The sequence below is a fragment of the Callithrix jacchus genome, chromosome 13 (genome assembly GCF_049354715.1).
Source record: "Callithrix jacchus isolate 240 chromosome 13, calJac240_pri, whole genome shotgun sequence".
Classification (NCBI taxonomy): Eukaryota; Metazoa; Chordata; class Mammalia; order Primates; family Cebidae; genus Callithrix; species Callithrix jacchus.
Window position 1 is genome coordinate 78738643 of NC_133514.1, and position 16240 is coordinate 78754882.

General features: G+C 37.7%; 1 protein-coding gene and 1 long non-coding RNA gene across 4 annotated transcripts in view; one reads left to right on the forward strand and one right to left on the reverse strand.

The window, feature by feature from the left end:
• GALNT1 (polypeptide N-acetylgalactosaminyltransferase 1) overlaps positions 1–16240 on the forward strand; it is a 133104-nt gene that overhangs the window by 68543 nt on the left and 48321 nt on the right. For all 3 annotated transcript variants that reach the window (XM_078347986.1, XM_002757165.6, XM_054244136.1), the window contains one exon: positions 8597–8771. In XM_078347986.1, the coding sequence (XP_078204112.1) occupies positions 8597–8771 (175 nt within the window). The remainder of the gene's footprint in view (positions 1–8596; positions 8772–16240) is intronic.
• LOC128929471 (uncharacterized) overlaps positions 11806–16240 on the reverse strand; it is a 106515-nt gene continuing 102080 nt past the window's right edge. The window contains exon 3 of the long non-coding RNA XR_008476045.2: positions 11806–11870. This is a non-coding gene — a long non-coding RNA (uncharacterized LOC128929471). The remainder of the gene's footprint in view (positions 11871–16240) is intronic.

Consider the following 16240-nt stretch of genomic DNA (forward strand, 5'->3'; position numbering starts at 1 on the left):
TGCAAGAGTCAGTAATCCAGTTGTTCCAGGCTCTGAACTCTCTGTGATTAGTTATAAAATACATGGCTGTACGGCAGTTCTACTATTTTTGGGAATTATATATAAATAATCACTGTTTCAACATGTTTAAGTATATAGCCACATTTAAACTTTTTGCACTTTTACAATGAGAAAGGACTTTGGTTCCCCAAAATTTACAATAGAAAAAAGATTGATTTGTATTGTTAACTGTACCAACTTAATTGTAATTGTTATATGTGGGCTTATATAACTGTTCTATTTATATCTTCTTGGGAAATCTGCCTAGAATTAGGCTCAGTTGCTCGCACTGAATTCTAATAATACCTAGGCTAATTCCTAACTTAAAATTTCACCTTTTCCATAAGTTTTGATACATTTTTCATCCAAAGGCAGTCCATTATTTTGCGTAATATTTACTTTCTAGTTCTGCTGTTTAGTATCTTTGTTGGGTGACAAAATGTTGCCTCCTTTATCTGTTGCTAGAGCTGTACCCATGCTGTGTTTAAATCAAAGAACAGGTATACCATTCACCAGTCAGAAACTCTAGTATTCTTTTCCCAGATAGAATGGAATAAATTTCCCCTCACCCTATTTTAATTCATTGCCATTTATAATAACTCATGGTGTTCTATCTTAAATGTAAAGGCTTGACAGTGAAAAAGAATAGAATCTGTAGCATGTGAAGATTCACTTGAATGTTTTTTGACTTCTCTATGTGCTGGGCAAGGTACTAGGTGCTGTTGATACACGGTTGAACAAAAAAATAAGACAAAATTCCTCCCTTCAGGGAACTCACAGTCTAATGAAAGAGAAATAACAATAGTAAACACTAGTATAAGAAACATCACTTAAGAATGTGGACAAGAGTAGAAAGGAAGGAATGCCCTGGGGTGTCTGAGAAGGTACAGTAAGAAATTATGCTCCAGCTGAGTATCAGCTTGAGCAGATGTTTTTTAGGTTTGTTGGGATAGGGGAAGACCTTCCAAGCAAAGGAAAGAAGGATATGCAAGATTAGCAAGTGAGAACAGAGTCGATAAGTGAACAGGAGCACAGGATGAAGCTTGGGAGGTGGCAAAGGCCATGTCACACAAGGCCTTTTATAGCATGCTAGGGATTTTGGACTTCATCTGTAGACAGTGGCATGCTGTTGAAGCATTTTAAACAAGGGAGTAAGGCCTGATTGGACCTGGACTTCTGGAAGAATGCTTTCATGGTCGTGTGACTGGTGGACTGGAAGAGAATGAAGCAGGTAGCAGAGATCAGTGTGAGACTGTTGTGAAAATTTGTAAACAAGCTTGAAACGAACACTAAAATGACACTGGAGGTGGAGAGGAAATGAGTATATACAGAAGTATTTAAGTAGTGGAATTTACATAACCTGGGAGCCATCGAATGTAGGGAATAATAGAAAAAGTCTAAGGTGGCTTTCATGTCTCCATGGTTGGATGGTTGGATGAATTGATGTTCCTCAGAGGAAGAACAGCTTTGATGAAAAGTTGGATGGATGAAGTTGATTGTGGAATCTCTCTCTCTCTCTCTTTTTCATTTTTGACATGGAATGTAGTTCTGTCACCTAGGTTGAGGTGCAATGGTGCAATCTCAGCTCACTCTAATCTCTGCCTCCTAGATTCAAGCATTTCTCCTGCCTCAGCCACTTGAGTAACTGGGATTACAGTCACACACTGCCACACCCAGCTAATTTTTGTATTTTTTGCAGAGATAGGGTTTCACAATGTTGGCCAGGCTGGTCTGGAAATGCTGACCGCAGGTGATCCACCTGCCTTGGCCTCCCAAAGTGCTGGGATTACAGGCGTGAGCAACCACACCCTGACTGAGTTTGGAGTATTTAATTTTGAGGTACTGGTAGAGATGTTCTACAGTAGAGAATGGTGGAGATGGAGAAAATATGTGGTAATTTAAGCCTTGTCTATAAATGAGGCTGTGCACGTTATGTGTAGAATTGAAAGAGACAGACTCCCTATTGGAGAACCCCTCCTGTAGGGTCACTGAAGGAAGAGAAGTCTTCCTAGGAAGTCAGAGTATGATGAAAGCCCCAAGGAGTGGGTCATAGAAGCCTAATCAAGGGTGGTGTTTGCTCAGAGATTTTACCTAAGATGGGGCTTCTCATGACCTTGGCAAGTGTCATTTCAGGGAATGGTCATTGTATTCTGGATTCAATATTCCAGAGAAACAGTAGGAATGTAGCTTATTCTTTAGGAAGCTTCTGCATGAAGGGAAGCATGTAGTATACAGTAGTTACAAGAGAGAAATGGAGCTGAAGTTGGTTTTCTGTGTATTTATTATTATTTATATATGTTGAGGAAGAGGTTTAAACTGTAGGGGAAAGGAGGAATACTTGAAAGAACAAATTCTTAGCAGATGAGACAGCGTGGTATCAAAACGGATTTCTTATATCTTTGAGGAAAAGGATTCTCCTCAAAGAGCATTCTCAGGTTATTATCATTTTGATAGTCACTAATGGCATCGGTTTCAGAGAAAAGGAGTGGGTTTTGTACAAAAGTACGGAGTAAAGGAGTAGTAGTCTGAAAGTAACGGTGTGGAGGTAGGAGATAGCATCATTGCCTCTGGAGGAAAGGAGAACGAATCATTCTCCCAGAAACAGTTGTGAGGTTCATGGACTCTGGAGTGTAAGGTTGGCCAAAAGAAAGAATAGACCCAAAGTCAGGCAAGCAAGTTTTATTACCCTGCTGGGCTGATCCGTAACAATCAGAGGACGTAGCCCCGAGCTTACAAAATGAGGGATTTATATGGAGTGAGAGGGGCATAAGTTTCAGGACTGAGGTAATTTATCTGCTGGTAATAGGCACAGAGATAGTTTGTCAATTTGCAGTAGACTTACAATACATCATTCTGTGACTTTTGTGGTGGCAGTTTTTAAAAAAAGAGAAACCAGGATTTTTTACAGATATGTGTCAAACAGGAATTTGCAAGTATGGATAACAAACATTTGTTTTCCCTGCCCTCCCTCCAGCTGCCCGGATGGCTGTAATCAGGCTTTGCTTAATTGTAGCACGTCTGGCAGCCTTGATGTGACACCGAGGTAGGGGTTCAGGAATGCAGCTGCAGAGCAATCTGGGGGAAGGGGTCAGCTTGTGTGGAAGGGGTTTTCCGAGGCAGCTTGTCCCTAACATGGAGGAGAGCCAGACTTAAGTCTGTAGATGAAGCCTGTGTGTTATGGAGACCAGACAATGGAGAGGCTTTACAATAGCCTAGGGGTGTCAGGGTGTTCAGGAGACAAACTAAGAAGGACGTCCGCAATGGGAGCATGAGAGAAGTGCTGAGCAGTAGGTGGGAGGGGAAGAATACAGCTAAGGGGAGATGATCTTTGAGGCCCATAGTAGTCTTAAAGGGAGAAATCACTGGGGAAGAGCACAGTTGATGCTAATAAGCAACAGTGTGAAAAATCTGCTTTGATATGAAGTTTCAGTGCAGTGGTTGCTGAGAGGTCCTAAGTCTTTTCAGAGCCCAGAGTTATAAGGTTCAGCTAGTGGCAAATTGCATTGGTGCTTTGAAGAGATTTTTTACTAAAGAGGATCAGGGAGAGGGGATGGGTGATGGCACCAAGGATGCCAAGTTTCTTAGTGGAATTAGCATGTACATTCCATGACCTCGAAGTCTCCCTTGATAGGACACATAGGGCCTCCTAGATCTTTGTTTTTTTATGGCATTTGAAAACCGAAAAGCAAAGAAACTAAACAACCAAAACAACAGCAAAAAACATTGAGCAGTATGACATCCAGAGTGACTGTTTCAGTATTGGAAGCACCTAATTTCTGACCGTTCTACTTTACAGCTCTGATTTTGGTGAAATTTAGCAAATTCTATTCTCTATGTTATGAAAAAAGGTTTCCTAGGTTTGAATAGAATGGATTGATTTCCTTTTGATAATGCTATGAAGGCATCTTGTAAGACTGTTATTGATAGCTGTACTTAAGAGTTTTCTAAGATTCTTCTATTGTTACTTGCCTGCCTCAAGGGTTAGTAGTCAGTCTTCCGGTGATTCCAAAGGGGTTTGTTTTTTTCTGAGTAGTTGTCTTATAGGTCTATACTTGTATTTTATACCTGAGGCTGTCTGAAAATAGCAGAATTCTTCTGTTGCTAGAGTTAGATTGGGCTCCCTTGAGAGAATAAGGGTAGTGGGGGTTATGGCCTAAGAATATTTTTACTACTCTTCTGCTTTCCCAAATTAGCTCATTTATTCAATTTATGGATTTGGGTGTTATATAGAGTGTTCAGGATTTTTACAGATGCAGTTTCAAGTAATAATTGATTCTTCATGTCAGTACTACATTTTCAGATCATTAAAACATTAATGATTGAACTTTTCATGTACTTATGCTGCGAATTATTTCAACTGTTAAACATTAGGAAGCCTTGGAGAACATGGTTTATAGAAAAAACTTCCAATGATTAAAAACTTTAAAATATTACTAATAAACGCTATAAGAAACTTTGTGAAAAATTTTTAAGTGTTGGTTTTTATATATGCAGCACAGGTAAATTGAACATGAAACTGGAAATTGACAAAGATGTTGAAGTAGCAGAAAGTTACTTCAGTGAGTTAAGTTATAAATGATATTTTGATGTTTAAAAAATCAGATAATATGCTGCATTTTGTTGCATCTTACATACCTTTGTTTATAGAATATTCTGTATACCACTGTAAAAGTGAAAACATTTCAGTTACCATTGTGAGCCACGTCACAGTGTCAGAGATGTTAAAATATAGGAGGAAACATTTTTAAATAGTGAAATATAGTGCATAAGGACAGCAAAGATGGTTAATGGTATAGTAAGATCAGAAAATCGTTGGGGAGAAATTATTTTAGCCTTTTATTAGTGTATTTACCCCAAAAAGGAGTCTTACAACTTTATACCTCTTTATTCTACTTTCATGAGAGAAACACACATAAGAAATGTGAAAAATACTTTCAAGTGTATTCAAAGGCATGTCATGTGGTTTGTATATGTTAATCTTATTTGGGGGCCATAGTGAACCTGTAGTTTTATTGGTAAATACCTTTTCTAAAACATGATACTTGTCTACAGTGTTATGTAAATGAAACTTAACTGAAGTATATAATAAAATATGTTTGTTATCATATAATACTTTGGAATAACACCTTTGTCCCTCACTTGTCAAAATTGATTTGATTCTTAGAAATGAGCTGCATGTAAAATTTTATACAAATATGTTTTCTTCCATTCATGAAGTGGCATCCAAACTAATTTCAGTTTCTTTCTAAAAATTTTCACAGAACGAACTTTTAATATACGTAGAAGATTGGCAGTAGAGTACATGGAAAGTTAATGCCTACCTTTTTTTTTTTTTTTGAGATGGAGTTTTGCTCTGGTTACCCAGGCTGGAGTGCAATGGCACTATCTCGGCTCACCGCAACCTCCGCCTCCTGCATTCAGGCAATTTTCCTGCCTCAGCCTCCTGAGTAGCTGGGATTACAGGCACGCGCCACTATGCCCGGCTAATTTTTTGTATTTTTAGTAGAGATGGGGTTTCACCATGTTGACCAGGATGGTCTCGATCTCTTGACCTCGTGATCCACCCGCCTCGGCCTCCCAAAGTGCTGGGATTACAGGCGTGAGCCACCGCGCCCAGCCACCTACCATTTTTTTTAATTGCTTTCTAATACTGTAAATGCATTAATAATAAAAATATATTCACTAACCACATGCATTTCATACAGGCCCATTTGCCAAGACAATTAGTTTAATAGTCCATTTAATTCTGTAGGATATTGTAATTACTTATTGATAGAGTATTGTGGTAGATTCTCTAAATCGTGCAGTAGACATATAACTTTTGATTAAAGATAATTTTAAATGTGGCTCTGAAATTTCACATGTAACAGTAGGTTACAGTATATAATGCAGGCACTATATTAGATTTTTAGATTATTAGTAAATACCAGGTGTTGAAATTTGCAACATAGTGCATCAGCAAGATTGTATATGCTGTACAGTTTTTGCCTGATTCTTTAAGATCTCAAGACCAACAGTTTCTGGTTATATAGTTTTTTTATGTAATAAACAATTAAGTTTATATTTTGTAGTACTTACAGTAATAATTTCTCCAGTCCTCTTTAATGCTCATCCTCCACCATGGAAATCCTCAAACAGAAACAAAAGTAGAGAGAATAGAAAATTATGGCCAGGCACGGTGGCTCACACCTGTAATCCCAGCACTTTGGGAGGCCGAGGAGGGTGGATCACCTGAAGTCAGGAGTCCAAGACCAGCCTGGGTAACATGGTGAAACCCTGTTTCTACTGCAAATACAAAAATTAGCCGGATATGGCGGTGTGCACCTGTAATCCCCGCTGCTTGAGAGGCTGACGTAGGAGAATTGCTTGAATCTGGGAGGCAACGGTTGCAGTGAGCCAAGATTGTGCCAGTGCACTACAGTATGGGGGACAGAGCAAGACTCTGTCTCAAAAAAAAAAAAATTTTTTTTTTTTAACTCTCAGATACCCATCTTCTGGCTTCAGGAGTTGTCTAGTTTTGCGGCATGGTTAACCTCTTTCTGTCTCCCTTCCGCCTGTTTTGTTTGTTGTTGAAGAAGAAATTGAGGTATTTCTCTTTTTCACTTTCCCGCAGTCAGGATTTGCATCCCTTTAATTGTGTGTCATGCCCCTTTGCCCCCTGTATTTCTTGTGAATTAGGTCTAGAGGCTTGATCAGATTGAGGATCTTTTTCCCCCAACAAAAATACAGATGGGTGTATGTATATGTTAATATTTTTCATTTAAAAACTGGGCAGCACGAAAATGTTTCTATTTTGATTATAAAGCATCATTTTATACTAAAATAGGGAACGAGTAACAGGAGGATATTTATAATCAGGGCCACTAGATGTCTCCCACCTACTCTTTCTTATCTGTGCCATCCACAAAAGATCTTTGTCACTTTGAGAATTCTGCTCCTTCCTTTTGACCCCTGATGTACCAGTCCCAAAATCTGTTGAATTTTTTTTATTTTCAGAGACTGATAAGTAGAAATCACTCTATGAGTTTTACAATTTATGACTTTTAAAGCTTTAAAGGCTTATTTTATATGGAACATTATACTTCTGTACTTGTATTATAGTTTTTATTATACTTGTTGATAATTTTTGTCATTGAGAATTAAAAAAAATTCTACCAACCCTTATATTTAAGGAACTTACTTACTGCGCAAACATTAGGCAGGACTTGTTTTTAAAAACTGTGTTACTTGAGTTTCCTATAACTTTAATTTTCTACTATTTTAATGTTTTTTATAAAATCACAGTTTATTCTGAAAGCAGGGAAAACTAATGCACGCTGTTTTTTTCTTCATCATTCTCTAAAATCGATTTTTAAATTCCGGACATGATTGAGAACACAATGAATAGTTTCATATCCTGCAACTCTCTGGTATTGGTAGGCGGCTCTGTACCACTGTCTGAATTAATCACTCTAAAGTCAGCTTTACCAGCTAGTCCTGTTTTTGCACAGATGAAGCCTGACTGAAGAGAGGTGGCTTTTCTGCTGCCTTGATATCACTATTTTTGTTTAGAGAGGTTTTGAGGATTCCTAAAAACAATCTACAAGAGAATAAAACTTTAGATTTTAAAAATAAATAATGCATAAAATATATTTTCATCCCATTTTTGACCTCACCTCATTCTTTAGCCATCCCTTTTAGATGAGAAGTTTAACACAGCATCTTCCAAATTTAATGTATCCCAGAAGCTGTTTTTCATAGACATTTATTAACATCTCAAAAGCATATCATAAGGAACAAAGTTTGGGAAGTACTGCAGTCACATTGGTCTTTTTATGTCTGTATCAAGAGATAGCATTACTTTTGATTAGAATTCTCATTCTAGTGGGAGGGGTACATAAGACAGGTTTGACAGTTATTGTAATGAGAGATAGCAATTGGTTAGAGACATAGGGAACCCTGGATGAAATAATACGATAAACAAGAGTAGTAAGTAACCACTGTAGAGAGACTCAGAAGAGCTACAGGCAAGAGAAGCTATTTTAGTTGGGCATGGAAAGCTAAATAGGGATTTGGTGTTGCACAGATGGAAATGGATAGGGGTTGTGAGCAAAGGCATGGAAGCAGGAGAATGTGAGGCATGTTGGAAGGAAGGCTGCCAGTCAGACGGTGGGTAACTGGAAGATGAAGTACTGTGGGGTAGGAGAAGAAGGCCAGCAAGTGATAAGTTTGGAAAACTAGGCTCAATTACACCTTATAGAAGTTGGACTCTAGGAGGCTATAGGAATATTTACAGTGAAGGCTGAACTTTAGGGAGGTCAGTGTGGCAGTTTTTGAGATGGAAGCCAACACCATGCAGTGACTCAGGTAAGTGGGGCAAGGTCAGGAAGTCTTGAGTCAGGATACTGGTATGGAGGAGGAGGACAAGACAGCCCCTTGGAAGGGCTAACAGCCTGGGAGAGGGTAGGCTCAGAAAGGGGTCTGCTTGAGGGCACAGTTCAAACACAAATGTTATTAAACAGAATGATGAATCAATCAATTGCTATGAAATTAATGTTAAGTTTCTTCCTATTCTTAGTTCTAGAGCCAGTACAAAAGCCTCATGAAGGTCCTGGAGAAATGGGGAAACCAGTCGTCATTCCTAAAGAGGATCAAGAAAAGATGAAAGAGATGTTTAAAATCAATCAGTTCAATTTAATGGCAAGTGAGATGATTGCACTCAACAGATCTTTACCAGATGTTAGGTTAGAAGGGTAAGTACTTAGTGTAGTCCTGAAAGTATGTGAATGAAAAGTATGTTCTGAATTTTCGGTATATTGCACTTCAGTGCTGATTGTTCTTAAGGCAAATGTTATATCACTATGTTACTACTTACCCCACTTAGAAGATAATTAAATGCTGACAGAAATAATACCTCAAGCTTCTACTGATTATTAGCACTGTGTATTTCAGGCATTGGAAGATAATCATTTATCTTAATGGATTAGTAAGGGATTTTTAAACTTTATTATTACCAAAATATTCACATACTCAACTTTTTACATTTAAGTTGTGTGTAACTTGAAACAGTAAAATACACAGTCCTAAGTGTACAGCTCACTGAAATTTGCTACGTATATACCTGTGTAACCATCAGCGAAATAAAGACATAGAATGAGCCCATCACCCCTGAAGTCCTTTATGTTTTTTGTAGTCAGTACTTCTATCCCCAGAAGTAGCCATTGTACTGACCTCTTTTAACAGCCTTTGTATTGACCTCTTGTCTCTTTTTGAACTTTTTATAGTGGATCCCCACCATTTTTTGTGTCTTTGAGATTCCTATTTTTATATATATCAGAAGTTTATTCTTTTCTACTGCAGTATGGTGGTTTGTAATATGAATATGCCATCATTTATTTATATATTGATAGACCTTTGGATTATTTCTACTTTTTGACCACTATAAATAAAGCTATTGGAACATTCATGTTCATGTCTTTTGGAATACTTAAGAGCCCATTACTATTTGCTGTGTACTAGAGAAAGGAATAGGTTATGCATTTATATAGCATTAGCATGGGCTACCAAACATTTTCTAAAATGTTTATACCAATTTACACTCCTGTCAGCAATATATTAATAAGATGTCTAGTTGCTTCATAATAAGATGGTAATACAAGGTACTAGAGTACAATAGGCCCACTTAAAAGCAAGCAAACTGTACGGAAAATAGGTAGAGTATGTGAACCATGTGCATTCTGTGCTGAGGACCCCTAGACTCCTTGCTCCTTGCTTGATGCCGGCAGCCAAGCTTACCTCCTCTAGACAGGAAGATCTTTCTTATCAGAACTGGATAGTCCTAGAGAGAAGGGTAAGTACCTAGTGTGGTCCTGATAGTATGTGAAAAAGTATGTTCTAAATTTCCAACAAATTGCACTTTAGTGCTGATTGACTTGGGGAAAGTTTCCAACTTAATGGTACAGCCTGACCACCCTTATGGAAAGTCATAGTTAATGAGTCCTTCTCATGTGTTTAGGCGTCATATTCAGCCTCTTGGTCTTCCGTTCTTAATAACAGGTAGCTAAGCAAGGAATACTAGACATCTCAGGAAACCCTCAACAAACAGAGAAAAGCAACTTTGAGGAAACAAAAATATTAAGCTAGAACACATAAAAAGAAATAACAACCTCAACAAAGTAGAGAATATATTACAACCATAAAACAAGAATAGGATACTAGTCAAAAGATATACTGAGACAACCAGAAAGAGCTTTTGAAAATCTTTTTTAAAAAATACACCAAAGAGATGGACAACAGTAAAATTATATGAACATTGAAATGACAATCAGGAGATTCTATATTTTAATAGTAGGAGACTCAAAAAGAATTTTTAAAAAAAGGGGAAGAGAAAATTTATCCACAAAATTTTCTGAAATGCACAAATTTTCAAATTCTAAAACCCCACCAACTTTTTGGGACAATAGATAAAAATAGACTACACTCCAAGAAATTGCAACTTTCAGAACACTGAGGATTTCCACCCTTGAGGGAAAAAAGAAAACCTTTTACAGGTTTCTTAAGAGGCAAAAGCAGGTCATAATCAAAGGATTATTAATCAGAATGCCTTCAGACTTCTCAGCAGCAACTCTAGAAACAAAGGAGCAAAATTCTAAAAGAAAATAATTTCCAATCTAAACTGTTATATCCAGCCAAACTTGCAGTAAAGTGTACAGGTTAAATAAGGATATTTTTGGACTTCCAAGATCTCAAAACATTGAATTGCCAAGTGTCCATTCTCAGGAAGTTACTAGAGATAGTACACCACCATTTAAAACCAAGGACAAGAAAGACATAGAGTGTAAAATACAGAAGATGCAGCTTGTGTGAGAAATGGTGAGAATGACCAGAAGATGATGAAGGGAGAGCCTGAGTAAGAGTTGCACAGGCACAGAGGCAACCAGCCCATATGGCAGCCAGTGAGAAAATTCCAGAAGAGACTTCGAGAAGATGCCATTGAAGTTACACCTGATACAGCTGAATGTCTAGAATAGATTTAGACAATTGATGGGAAGTTTGGGATTGAAATACATAGAAAACCATAGTAAGAAAAAAATTAAATGAGCGTTATCTCCAGGGAAAACTTAAAAAAAAATGTTCAGAGAAAACAAAAGTAATCATAGTTTACTACTACACAGCTTAGCCATGAATAAGTCATGATGTTAACTGTTGAATATTGTGCATGTAAAAATTAAACCAAGGAGATGAAATATATCTCTCTATCCAGAAAGTGGAGATCAGTCAAGAGAAGCTTAATTTGTAATCTTAGATATTTCACAAATTATTTGCTTTCCTGAACAATTTAAACATTGTCGAAGAAAACTGTAGACTCTCCACAGTCAAGAGTTAAAATGATGCCTGTGTTATAAACAACCTTATACTTACTTCAGGAGCCTCAACTATTATTGTTTCTGGTAGAATTGTCTTTGTAATTTTAATAACTCCCCTAAGTACATCAACACTCTCAACACATTTTATTAAACATTTATGTCTTTTTGTCTCTTACATGGTTTTTGAAGATTCTTTTATTGAGTAGCTTTTAAGTACATTGTATGTCACCAGTTTTTGGACATTGAACAGCTTTATGATATTAGGAGCAGTGTTTAAATGGAGTGATACAAATGCTTGTGCACCAAGTTTCACACTTGATGAAGACTCCTCAGACTTGACAAAGTCCACCTTTGTGAAAGCTGCCAGTACACAGTCCTTCTGGTCGCTGGACCTCTGTGAGACTAGGCTGCCTAGGAGGTAGCACAGAGTCATTATTACCACTGAGTAGCCTTTTTATGTCTTCACTCCATCTCTTGATTGATACCCTTTTAAAAAAAAGTTTTAGAAGACTTTTTACTATGGAAAATTTCCAATGTGTACAAAAATAGAGATAATAATGTAATGAACCCTCATATATTTACCACCCAGCTTCAACAATTCCTAGCAGTTTTGTCTTATGAAGTCTTAGACCCTCTGAGATGTCCCCAACAATCTTTGCCTCCTGGTATTCATACCTCTTTGTAGTCTCTTTTCCAAGTTATACTAAGATTGGTCTGTTTGAGCAGTAGAACATGGCGCAAGTAAAATTGGGTGTCTCTCAATATTATGTTATTAAATACACTGTGGCTTCCATGTTGGTCTTTTACTCTTGCTGGGATCAACCACTTTTGACCTATGAAAATGACAGTTTTCATAAAGTTTGACCTAATAAATCTTGCTTTCTGTTAGTATCTTTTTCATTTTTTTCTTCCTTTCCTGCTTTCTAATTGATACAGTTTCAACTGGTAAAGTTTGAGTATTCATGTTTTTCTCTTGGTTTGGAAGCCGTATACTTTTTTCCTTTAGTAGTAAGACCTGGGTATATTGTAATTGTCAAGGTGTGGATTTATCTTTATGTATCTACATGTTCAGTGCACATAGTGTACTTTTGATGTGAGCATTGATATTATTATTCAATTGTGGAACATTTCCTAGCTGCAGTCTCAAATACTGCTGCTTCACTATTTCTTCCAGTCTGTTCTTTTGGAGCTGCTTATATTCATATGCTATAGCCTCTCAATCTATACTCTTATCTTTTCTGTTTGTTCCTTTTCAAATTGTCTCAGGATAAATTTCCCATTAATATCTTGGTAGTGGCAGAGTCCAAGTCTGGCTCTGCCTTTTACTGGCTATGTGGTTTAGGACAAGTTGCCTGACTTTTCTATGCCTCCCGTCCTTATCTCTGAGATAAGGAGAATTACAAGGGTGATTATGAGGATTTGTAAAGTGCTTTGCACACGTACTGCAATCTAAGATACAGAGACGGCCTCTGTTCAAGGAGTGAGCTGCAAGTCCCTGTTTGATTCACTTTTTTTTTCCCTTTTACTATTCATCGCCTGACTTCCCAAGTGGATTCACAATGAAGTGCCAAGTGGTAAATATTAGATAGTGTTTTCTTATGCCGCAACTGTGCTGGACAGAGGTACTCAGATGCTTCCCATTCCTGTTCCCCAAGGTGGAGGAAGAATGGTATGGTATGGCCTCTAGAGTGCAGCTTCTTCACTACCTTTTGGAATCCAGAGAAGCCTTGCCTATGTTCTAAGACATGGGCTTAACTGGTGTGTAGGTGGCAGTGTCCAGATCATCCTGTCTGCCAATAACTTCTGCTGCCTTGTACAGTCTCCAAGGGCACGTTTCCTTAAGGAAACTAGAGGGAAGAATGCCATTATTACACTATTTAGAAGAGTTAAATAGAAGTAACAGTCCCTGAATAACTTTTCTAATGTGTGATCTTAGGGAAGAAGGTATAAGACAGATTCCAAATCATCTAGTAAGCCAAATCCATCCTATACAGTCTTAGATATTTAAAAAGTAATTTTAATAGCATTTATTGAATGTTTTATTATATACCAGTATTATACATACTGTCATATTCAAACAGTTGTGCAAAGTAGTAGTAATGTGCTCAGTTTACAAATGGAGGTACTTGGACTTAGGGAAATTAAATGATTTGTCCAAAGTATATATAGTTAGTAAGTGACCCAAGTGAAACTTGAACCCAGGTTTCAAGGACAAAATAATGTGCTCTTAATCACTGTGCTTTACATTTACTTTATGGTTAGACCATAGTTGATCTTCTAGGAATGAGAGTATACAGAGGAGAAATTTTGTAACATTGCCAAACACTGCCTGGCAGGTAGCCAGACATCTTATGAAGTATTGAGTTGTCATTGATAAATGCTAGTGACTGATGAAATATAATGGGAGAAAAAGAATATGTTGAAAATTATAGCTTTCACGGACATGGAGAAGAGCATTGGATTATATATGCATTGTCACCTTAATTGGAAATTTCTTTTATTGGCTCTGGTTTCATACTGTAGTTTTTGACATATATATGGATGATCGATGAGTGGTACAAGTTTTATCATAAGTTGTGGACTCAACTTGTAGTTCTAATAAGCTACTTACTAGCTGCTATCATGAGCAGTCTACTTTATTTCTTTAAGTCTTGGTTTTCTCGTCTATAAAATTGGGAGAGTAATACCTCTGTCTTAGGGTTGTTATAAGCATACATGGGGTAATATATTTAAACCTCTTAATGCAGTTTCAGGAATTTAATAAAAAGTCAGCAGGACCTTTTCAGGCCAGTATCCTGAGATAGGATAAATAGAATAGGACTGAAATAGGATAAATAGAATAGGACTTTTTTTAGAGACAGGGTCTCACTTTGTTGCCTAGGCTGGTCTTAAACGCCCGGGCTCAATTGATTCTCCTGCCTCAGCCTCGCAAAGTGCTGGGATTGCAGACATGAGTCACTATATCCAACCAGAGTAGGACTATAACAATTGAAAAATATTAGTAATAGTAAATACCAGGTGACTTGTGTAGTTCTGTATTTCTGAATTGTTAGGTACAGTTATGTGTTACTTAATGTCTGGGGTATCTTCTGAGAAATAGGTTGTTAGACAATTTTGTCATTGTGTAAACATTAGAGTGTACTTACACAAATCTGGATGGTACAGCCTACTACACACTTAGGCTATATGGTATAGCCTATTATTCCCAGTCTGTAAACCTGCATAGTATATTTCTGTACTAAATATTGTAGGCAGTTATAGTATAATAGTGTTGGTGTATCTAAACATAGAAAAGGTACAGTATAAATATCCTATAAAAGATGAAAAATGGTATATCTGTATGGGGCACTTACCATGAATGGAGCTTGCAGAAGTGGAACTTGCTCTAGGTGAGTGAATGAGTGCTGAGTGAAGGCCTAAGACATGACTGTGTACACTACTGTAGACTCAACACTGTACACTTAGGCTCTACTAAATATATTTTGCAGATCAAGTAATTATGCTAGTATGTTGATGGTGGTAACAGTGACACTAGGCAATAGGTATTTTTCCACTCCATTATGATGATACGGGACTACCATCATATATGTGGTCCGTTGTGGTGGGGGTACTATTGAAGCTCAGCAGGGTGAATGCCCTGGGTATCCACCACATTCTACTGGCAACCACACAGTTCAGTATGAGGGAGAGGAAAACAAATGGAAGTACACTGGAACCAGGGAGAGAAGTTTCTTCCTCCTTTGTTGTCCCTCCAGCACCTTCTGCTGACAGAGCTATGCATGTGTCATGTGTACTGCAAAGGATAAATGCTTATAGGGGCCAGTTCCATTATCACAGTGCAGGTAATGAAAGGTGTATTTGGAACTAAGAGGCAATAAATGGTAGATGGGGACACTACATGACAATGATGAGTCATCTCCAGGAGCTAATGTATTATGTGTTTGTGGATGCTTGTATTTTTAAAATTCTTGTTTTAATTTGTAAGATGGTAAACATTAATAGCCATAACCCACATAAACAAAAGCTCTTTGGGGTCCTCAACATCTAAATGTGTAAAGGGACTATAAATCAAAAAGTTTGAGAACTATTGTTTCACAGTATTCCCTTTAAGTAAAGTTCAAAAAATCAGGCAAAGCTCATCAGTAGTACTAGAAGTCTTGTAGAGTGGTTACGTTAAACAGGGACACAAAGGAAGTCCCTGGGGTATTGGTCATGGTCTGTTTCTTCATCTGAGTGCTGACTACTTGATGCTTTCTGTGGAAATCCATTCAGCTGTACACTTAGATTTGTAACTTTTTGTATGTATATATTTCAATAGAAAGTAAAAACTGTATTCTCTCTTCCTAACTTGTACCTTGCTGTTAAACCTGTATGTAACTTTTAATCCCAGCACTTTGGGAGGCCGAGGCAGGTGGATCACGAGGTCAAGAGATCGAGACCATCCTGGTCAACATGGTGAAACCCCGTCTCTACTAAAAATACAAAAAAGTAGCCGGGCATAGTGGCGCGTGCCTGTAATCCCAGCTACTCAGGAGGCTGAGGCAGGAGAATTGCCTGAACCCAGGAGGCGGAGGTTGCGGTGAGCCGAGATCGCGCCATTGCACTCCAGCCTGGGTAAACAAGAGCGAAACTTCGTCTCAAGAAAAAAAAAAGAAAGAAAAAAAAAAGAAATTAGCATAAACTTATAGCAGCTAGTTTTCATAACTGAGGATAAAAGTCTCAATTAGGCCACTGTGGAAGAAACCTTCCTCCTGAACGTGGCCTGTGGCCTTTCAGCTCATCTTCAGCTCTGTGTTCTGTGAACCCATCCCAACCCCAAAATGCACAAGGACAGGTGGTTTCTTGATTGGAAAAGC